General features: G+C 42.1%; 1 protein-coding gene across 1 annotated transcript; it reads right to left on the bottom strand. All coding sequences in view use genetic code 11, as the record gives it.

The window, feature by feature from the left end:
* Positions 1 to 216: 216 nt before the first annotated feature.
* Positions 217 to 8,001, bottom strand: EGR_04343 (Guanine nucleotide-binding protein G(s) subunit alpha; the record flags this gene model as incomplete). Its single annotated transcript, XM_024493592.1, has 8 exons — positions 217 to 363; positions 3,419 to 3,489; positions 4,932 to 5,062; positions 7,031 to 7,339; positions 7,377 to 7,474; positions 7,519 to 7,638; positions 7,670 to 7,724; positions 7,757 to 8,001. The coding sequence occupies 8 exons, from the start codon at positions 7,999 to 8,001 to the stop codon at positions 217 to 219; spliced, it is 1,176 nt and encodes a 391-aa protein (XP_024351913.1).
* Positions 8,002 to 8,395: the final 394 nt, after the last annotated feature.

Here is an 8,395-nt window from a genome sequence, read left to right as displayed (position 1 = left end):
ACTTACAATATATACCTTAGAGGAGAGGTAAGGAGGGGGGGGGGGGAGGCGACTAGGTGCTTTAAGATTCTCATTTTTCCTCATGAGCTGGAGAGGGAACGAGACAAAGAAGAGTAGTTTTTTTTTCTCTACACAACGGAGGCTAGAGGGGGCGAGAATGAGTGACGAGGCTAAGTCGATCACAGAGCGGAGAGGGACAGGGCGGGTGTGGGATGACTACAGCAGCTCATATTGGCGGAGATGCATTCTTTGGATGATGTCGCGACAGTCATTGAACACTCGTCGAATGTTCTCCGTGTCCACCGCACAAGTCAGGTGGGGGTAGCAGTAGTGCCGACCGTTGTTGCTATCCGCCGTCACCTTCTGAAGCAACGACAGTAATAAAAAAATAGCAATGATCGAGGCGATATCCACGTTCCATCGCGGTTCGCCAACGAAGGTTTGACAAGTCAAGCAATTTACTCGCAGCCATTCGGCCAACATCTTCAACCACGGTTTTTACCACCAAGCTCTTCTGTAAGTTACCAAAGAATGCTACTTTCTAGACAACTGCCAGAGAAACGAGGAGTCCAAGTCAATGCAGGAATGCAAAATTCAAATATTTAAACTGACATTCCGTAGCCCTAATGGATAGCCTGCATCCAACACTGTGTGAGTGCGGTGATGGTAAAGTTTCTTGCTCATTCATGCGCAAAATCCCAAACTCGTGGGTATTTGCTCGTCTCCGCAGACAGTGAAGGCCGGTACTGTGGGGTAATAGGATATTAACTTGATCAACTACTGTCAACGACTTCGGTTGTGGCGGCATCGCTTCTAGCAGTCATTTCTATGCACATCCAACCAATGTGCAGAACTCCTGCCTAATCCTGGCTATCTGGTCGGCGCATAACCTGTCGTGTGTGACGAAATTGCAAAAAGACGACACTTTCGGTAGAAAAAAACTACTACAAGCATAGGCGAAGTTCCACCATTCTGAAAAAGTTGCAAAAAGAGCTTCCCTTTTCAACCGAAACCAATGAGGTGGAGCCTAATTATTTTTGGGTACCGAAAAATCCTAATTTCATTGGCTAGACACCAAAAAAGGGTTATCTCGGACAAATAACATCCGTTGCGGGTGGTTAGATGTAGAGGAAATGGAAACGAAAAGGATCAGAACGACCGGGACCCATTTTTAATCTTCCTGAAAGCAGACCGACATTATAGTTTGAGAGTGTAATACATGCCTTCCTTTTTCACCATTGGAAAAGTGTTACCATGACGAGTTATTGGCATGCCAAGCCCCCCCCCGCCATGCAGCATACCTCTGTCCCATTGCCTTGCTAAATCTACACCACCTAATGCTATCAATGAGGTCGGCTACATACTAAGGGGGAGATTAAGTACGTCGTCGTCAATTCTGTTTAAGGGTTTAATTTTTGATCGACTTGGACAAAAGTTGATATGACTTCTTTTTTCACAAAAAGGTAAAACCAACTTGGAGAGTGGTAAAGATTCTAGGATTGACACAAATGACAATTGAATTGCACAAAGCCTTTTCAAATATAGCTCGAGTTTGAGTTAAATGAAATAAAAAACGTCCCACCGATGGCACTTTTTTGAGAATACACATCACCTAGTTGTCAAAGTAACGAAAGAAACTAGGACCCATGCCAAGGATATGACGGCTACTGGAATATTATAGTGCAGTATAGAACAAATCTTCCTCCAATGCGAGATTAGAAAACTTAATGCGTTCCATTCAAACTTAATCAGGCTTTTAAATCATTTTCTTTTCCACCTCGAATCTACTTAAAACGAAAATGTGATAGAGACGTATATCACGAAGTTACTGTGGGAATACAAGAACTAACCCATCAACCAAACAAAAACAAAGAAGTTTCAGGAGATTACTTAAAAAAAAAAATTTTTGCCAATATTTGTGGGCATACGTATTACTCAGAAGATCGGAGTAATACTCGACTTTCATAATAAGAGAGTCTGAATCCACATTCAATAGGTGGGTAGGGTTTTGACTGGAAATTTCACCAACTACCTCACCTCTGACGCGGTTTTGCAGAAATGCTTGTGGCCTAGACGCCTAAGATCTGGAGACCTAGCCTAACGGTAGATTGGTTGTTAATATGGAGGAAAAAATCCAGACAATCAAGGATGTTTAGGGACACAAACCGTTCACCAATGATGTCGAAACATGGATTAGGATGACATCGACTTCTACCTCGATTTCGCAAAAAAAATTTAAATGTACACATTTTACTTCACGGTTAAGGTGAATATTTTATCCAAAACGAGCATTGATCAACCTTATTTTTAATACCAATGTGATAAAAGTGGATGTTAGGATCTTGTCCAGCGGCGACTTCAAACGAACTTGCAGTTGTGTTGCGGGACTATTTCTGACCAATTTTACCAGTTATGCATAATAGCACCAAAAGGTGTGCATCAGAAAAAGCACCAAGGATTTAGTGATCAAATTCTACTAAAGATTTCGTGTAGCTATTTGACGGAGGATGCAGCTTGATAGAAATCGGTTATGAATCCCACTTCGGTATGTATGCACATTGCCTAGCGATGTGCTACCCCATTCTAACCTTCTCCGTGCACAAATGGTTTGCAGATTTTTGCGAATGAACATACCCAACATAATCGCTATAGCAACTGCAAAAAGACCCATCCAAGGATCCACTAAAAGGCAATTTGGCCAAGATTTTGAGTAAATATTTCATGAGGCGTTTATGCATCCGACTGATCCATATACGACCAACGCACCAGAGACGGGGGAGGGGGGGAGAGGGATAGGCACGCGCGAGCAGCACCCATAAATTTACACGCATGCACCGCATTCCCAAATAGACATTGCTCTCTCATTGGCTCATCTCAATGACGCAAAAAGCCCAGCCTACCAAGTGGTTGGTTCATGCACGCACATGCGCCTCGCACACGCATACGTGCGCACTTATATGGATCAAGTCCACCAATGAAAAAACCAGGGTTTTATTGCGTCATTGCAATGAACCAATAGGGGAGTAAGATTACGAGAAGAACACACACGTACGCACCAATGCACATATGCATGGGCTGTTCAGTTCATACACCAAAAAAAAACCGTTTACGTGGTATTTTTAAATGTGGTTTAGTGCTGGGGTTGGAGGGAGAGGGAGGGAGGAAGGGAGGGAATGGAGTCAGAATAGGGGAATACCAAATGATAAGTAGATAAATCACCACCGATGAAAATTAATATTAAAGCATTATTTATTCCAGTCTACCACGATGCAAGATTCGTGCTAGGTCGAGTAACTACTGGAATTCCGTCGTAAATTTCTCAGATATGGAAAAGGAGGTGAAGTGGAAGCAAAGAAATATAATGAGGAAGCGTAACTAGTGAGTTTAATTTAGAAAGAATAAAACAAAAAAGACGAACCAAAAATTCGTCTCGAAAGAAGAATTTGGCACGGACGATTTCGGGGTCTTCGTCACTGTATTCCGCGAGGACTAGAAAGGGGCGAGCAAGCATTAAGAGCTTAGGTAATCAAGTCACTCACATCAAGTCAAAATTATTCTATTTACAGTGGGAAATTACCACTGTATGAGATACAGCAAAAAATTCGTGACTGAAAATAGCCCTTTAACCACCCCCCACCCCCAACCAGTTTACACGCACTTATTCGTCTGGTGCTTTTGGTGCACAACAACTGGCAATTATCCGCCCTCTGTCCGCTCCACCTCAAACCCCCCTTCCCTTTCAGGCAACTTTCAGACAGCAGACGCTAAGGCTGGGATGTAGTGCCTCTGCGTCCCCAAATTTCATTTTCGAGGTTTCCTGTCTAGCCTAGGCGCTTCAGCGATCAAGAGGCAGAATGGCGTAATTTTGTTTGGGTAAAAATACAAGAAGGCAAATGGAGAGAAACACTGAATCACATGCACATACCTTGCCCAAGAATAATGTGAAAAATCACATTTAGAAAAAACGACATCATTTTCCTTTGGTGAATAACTGGACAATTTTTCTGGTATATCAACCAGACGTACAGAGGTTAAAAGTTCGCCTGCTCCCCATCGAAGCTAATCGAGTTCGAACTTTCAGCTTATTCAACATTTCAAGTGTGGAGCACCTTCCAAGAGTCATGGCTCCTCTTGCTCGGAATAAACGAATCTGCTAGGAATGTCAATTTAGACTGCTCAAATCTACACAACCCGCCATTAGGACTGGTCTTCGAAACAGACTTAACTTCGGCATCTCTGAGTGCATTTTAATAATCCAAGTGATGCGCGAACAAAGCAAATCCCAATATTCGGTCGTCTTTTCCGCAAAAGAAAGCGGGTTTGGCACATCGTAACTGACCTATGGATAAGGTACAAGTAAATTAAATTTCGACGTTAGAGAAGGGGCCTATCAAATGTAAACAATCGGTGGATAAATCTAATTCAAATAAGCTAGATCCGAATTATTACTTTCCTCAAATTAAATATCCGCCAATCTGATCCAAACAAAACACATCACAGTCGGGATATCTATTATGAGAAATTTGCCTTTCTAAAATCCCCTGACCCCATCTTCAGCAACTGAAACGGATCTAGGAAGCGAGTTCCAACTTGTTTAAGTCAACAGTCCCCAAATGAACGCTGCAAATTTGAATTCTTGATTTCGTCAGTCCAAAAGAATCGCCGTTTCAGTCCGATTTTGTTGTATGCATGCACGCCCTAATGTGAATGCGTCCATGCAGTCGTAGTCAGTCGACCTCCACAAGTTGTAAATTATGCATCAGTCGGGCCTCACATAGACCGTGTGGTTTACAGTCTAAGCAGCGAGCTGAGGATGCCAAAGATCGAGGACGCTAGAGTGTCCTGGCCCGAATTAACCCAACCCCTGTGTAAGTAAACAGAAGGCATATTCAGAGAGAGAGAGAGAGACAGAGAGAGAAGGATAAACTCACCATCAGCCTGCGCTTGATAAGTTGCATAGCCGGGGAAGTAGGTCTCGATCTTGGATTTGCCAGACTTTACCTTCTCTGCTAGGAGATCCTGCTTGTTCAAAAAGAGGATAACCGATATATTCTTCAGCCACCTATTGACGAAGAAGAAACAGAGCAGAAGAAAACACATTAAGTACACGGTCATAGCCATCAGTTTGCCAGTCAGCGGATGAACGGACAATTATAGCAATGGGAGAGGAAGATTTGGCACGTCTAGTTCACTGGAACAACAATATAACAGCCTTTACCACCACTGACATCTGAGGCAATGAGATGTAATGTGGAAGAATAAATACACAAATGAAGTGCTTTTAATTAAAGCAAAGAACAATTGACATTATTGGCATTACCTAAGGAAGGTGAATTCCTAAGAATTTTGACCTATTTTTAAAGTCAACTGGAAACAAATAATAGCTATGAGGAGAGGATCTTTGCAAATGAACGCAGTGATCAGCATCCACTTGGAAAATTGGATAATAGGCACTGTTAGAAGAAAAGACTGTGATTTTGTAACATCGGGGGCTCAAAGATTACCAATGAATTCATGGAGAAATCCCCTCCAGACGATTTTAGCTATAACTCAACTGAGCAACCAACCACAATCAAGAATGTTGCTTTTTCCACACTCTAATGCCACTTTGGTGGAAGAAGTGGCAAGGAGTTCAACTGCCGCGAGAAATCCAAAATGGAAGCGTAAAGGGGAGAAGCTATGGCTGACTTGTAGGCCGAAAACTCTCATATGGAAGGAGAAATAAAAACCACAAAAGTTTCAAATTCCAAATCATAATCTATTAGAAACAGCCAGACAGTTACTATTACCACTTTCGTTGATTTCCAGATAAAAAAGTACTTATTGCAACTGACACGATTAAACAACCACACACCAGTAATTGCCATCGCTGCCGTCTTTATGTGGTCTGGACTTCAAACCCATCTCTAGAAAGCAAAGAAATGAAAGAGTAATGGAGAGCTTTGCACTCGGTCCATTAGTGGTTTCGAATTTTTGAAACAACGGAAAAGTTTATCATCACCAAGTAGTCTGAAGTTTAAAACGTTCGACACCGATTTCACTGGGAAATTGATGAACGCAGCCCAAATGCAAAACAGTTCTAACATGATAATACATAAAGAATAATTAATTGACCAATTCAAGAATTGCTCCACAGTTAAGAGATGTTTTTGTCCGCCGACCAAGTGCAGTCCACATCCAATTATCATAAACTGATGAAAACTAGGTCACACATCAGTAGTACTAGACCCAAACGAGAATATAAGGGCGTCACGCGGCTTACTTCTGCTTCAATGACCAAACTGATGCAAAAGAAGTCGGAAAAATGAAATTTTAAGACATCCCAGTCGTACCTGTTGGCAATTTGCCAAAGGATATTACTCAATTTATTGTTATTAGATGGCACCAATCATTTTCACCTCTTTACCTTTTCAATCTAATTCAACCTTCCTTAGTTAATTGCGTCATACGTGGCGTGTAGGCTCAGACAAGGGGATCAAGGAGTGAGATGGCACTGAAATCGTACATGCAGATCTCAATTAAACAATTATAAGGCTGCGGGGGAACGAAAAAAGGACCGACCAGACAAACCCGGAAATTCCAGATTCAGTGTCAAGACCAGGCAAGAGAGGGATACAATGCAAAACGGAGGTGCAATCAGACAGCGCGTTCGCCCACGCGTCCCATGTCGCCCGACAGACCCACGTACGCACACACCAACATACACACGCGCCAGCGCACGATTAAAAAGGAAATGGAGAGTCAAACTGCCAAAAATAGCCAGTAGTGCAGTTTCTGTGGTAGCAGAAACGGCAGAGGAATGGCCTAATATCTTATCACCCATACCACAATCGCAAATAAATGAATCCCAGGCCCTCTATCACCCTGGACGAGAATGAGTAAATATCAATAGCAATTGTTTACGTTTAAGATAAACACCAATTCCACATTCGATAGTGTACTACACACAAGATCACAAATGTGCAAGCACAAAAGTTAAAAGATAACTTGGGCAGAATTAGAATTTTACGACGAATAACAAAACACCCACCGATTGTTCCATATAGAGCCAAGAAGTTCAAGCGATTCTCTAACACGATTTTTATTGGGATCCTCGCGCAGCACCATGTTGTAGGAGGAACAGGCGGCGACGAAGATTATTGCAGTGACATCGTTAAAGCACTGGATCCACTTTCGCCTCTCTTCACGCTGTCCACCCACGTCGAACATGTGGAACTGCACCTTGTCCACTGTAAATTTAGTCTCAAAAATGCCCGAGGTGAGAACACGGCATCGCAGAATGTCCTGTTCTGTAGGGATGTAATCTGGCTTTCCAAGTTCCATAGAACGATCGAGAAAGCTAAAAAAGCAGGGTTACAGCAATCAGTTGTGCATACTATTTCGCGCAGTCGATGAGCTGATACTCGTTAGATCTCTCAAATGCTTCCTGAACACCAGCGTCGCCCCAGAGTTGACGACAGTGTGAAAAGAAAATCTAGCATGGAAAAGCAGGTTTATAAAAACTGCCAAATCATATACCGGGGGGAAATCGAAATCATTCTTGGAGGCTTCTTCAAGCATATAATTCCGAATAGGCGTATTTTCATGATTTTTTAACACAACTGGAGGTTTGAGGTTAGGCATAGCACCAACGATGGACTAACAATAATAGGTCAAAAACCGCACTTACGCAAATAGCATCTCGGAGGTTTTTGCGTATATCAACTATCTTTTCCTTTTTCTCTCTAATAATTAAAATAAGAAGTAGGCAACATACACATCGGAAAAGCCATCAATATGCAAAATCCGCATTTGTTTCACAATAGTTGACTTCCCGCTTTCCCCAGCTCCTATTATTGTAAGGTTTGAAAGAGCGCAACCCTTACCTAGCAAAAGAAGACGATGGGTGGACCGAAAATTGCGTTTTTCTTTTTCTATGAGCTTATCTATTTGCTTATTTGCTTCGTTTCTAGCCTTATCAGATTCGGAGACACGTGCGAACGTGCAACAGGGGAGAGCCATGATGCACGTACTTTTTAAAATTCGTCTGGTTGTCAAAGCGAGAACACTTTTACGAATTAGGAGTCAATGAGATTTGCACTTCATCATTCACAAGGCCTCGCTAGTAGAACCTGGAAGCGCCATTAGGAAATTCACAGCGGCGCTGATTATCGGGATCTATTGAAACAATAAAGTCAATGCAGTTAAAGAGCAATATTTCACGAAAATGATTTGATATAAAAAGTACATGTTAGCCACAACAAAGCAAAGTAAATTATTTTGTCATTTTGGTTTGAACCACGTTACCTGTTCTTCGCAAAATAAATAGGACTTTCGAAACTTTGCAATCATTCGAAGATTCATTTATTGCCTTACAATGCAAAGCAGTTCCGTGCACTGATAAAATGTTTGTATC

Source organism: Echinococcus granulosus, assembly GCF_000524195.1.
Source record: "Echinococcus granulosus chromosome Unknown EG_S00027, whole genome shotgun sequence".
NCBI lineage: Eukaryota > Metazoa > Platyhelminthes > Cestoda > Cyclophyllidea > Taeniidae > Echinococcus > Echinococcus granulosus.
This window is presented reverse-complemented; position numbering and strand designations above follow the sequence as displayed.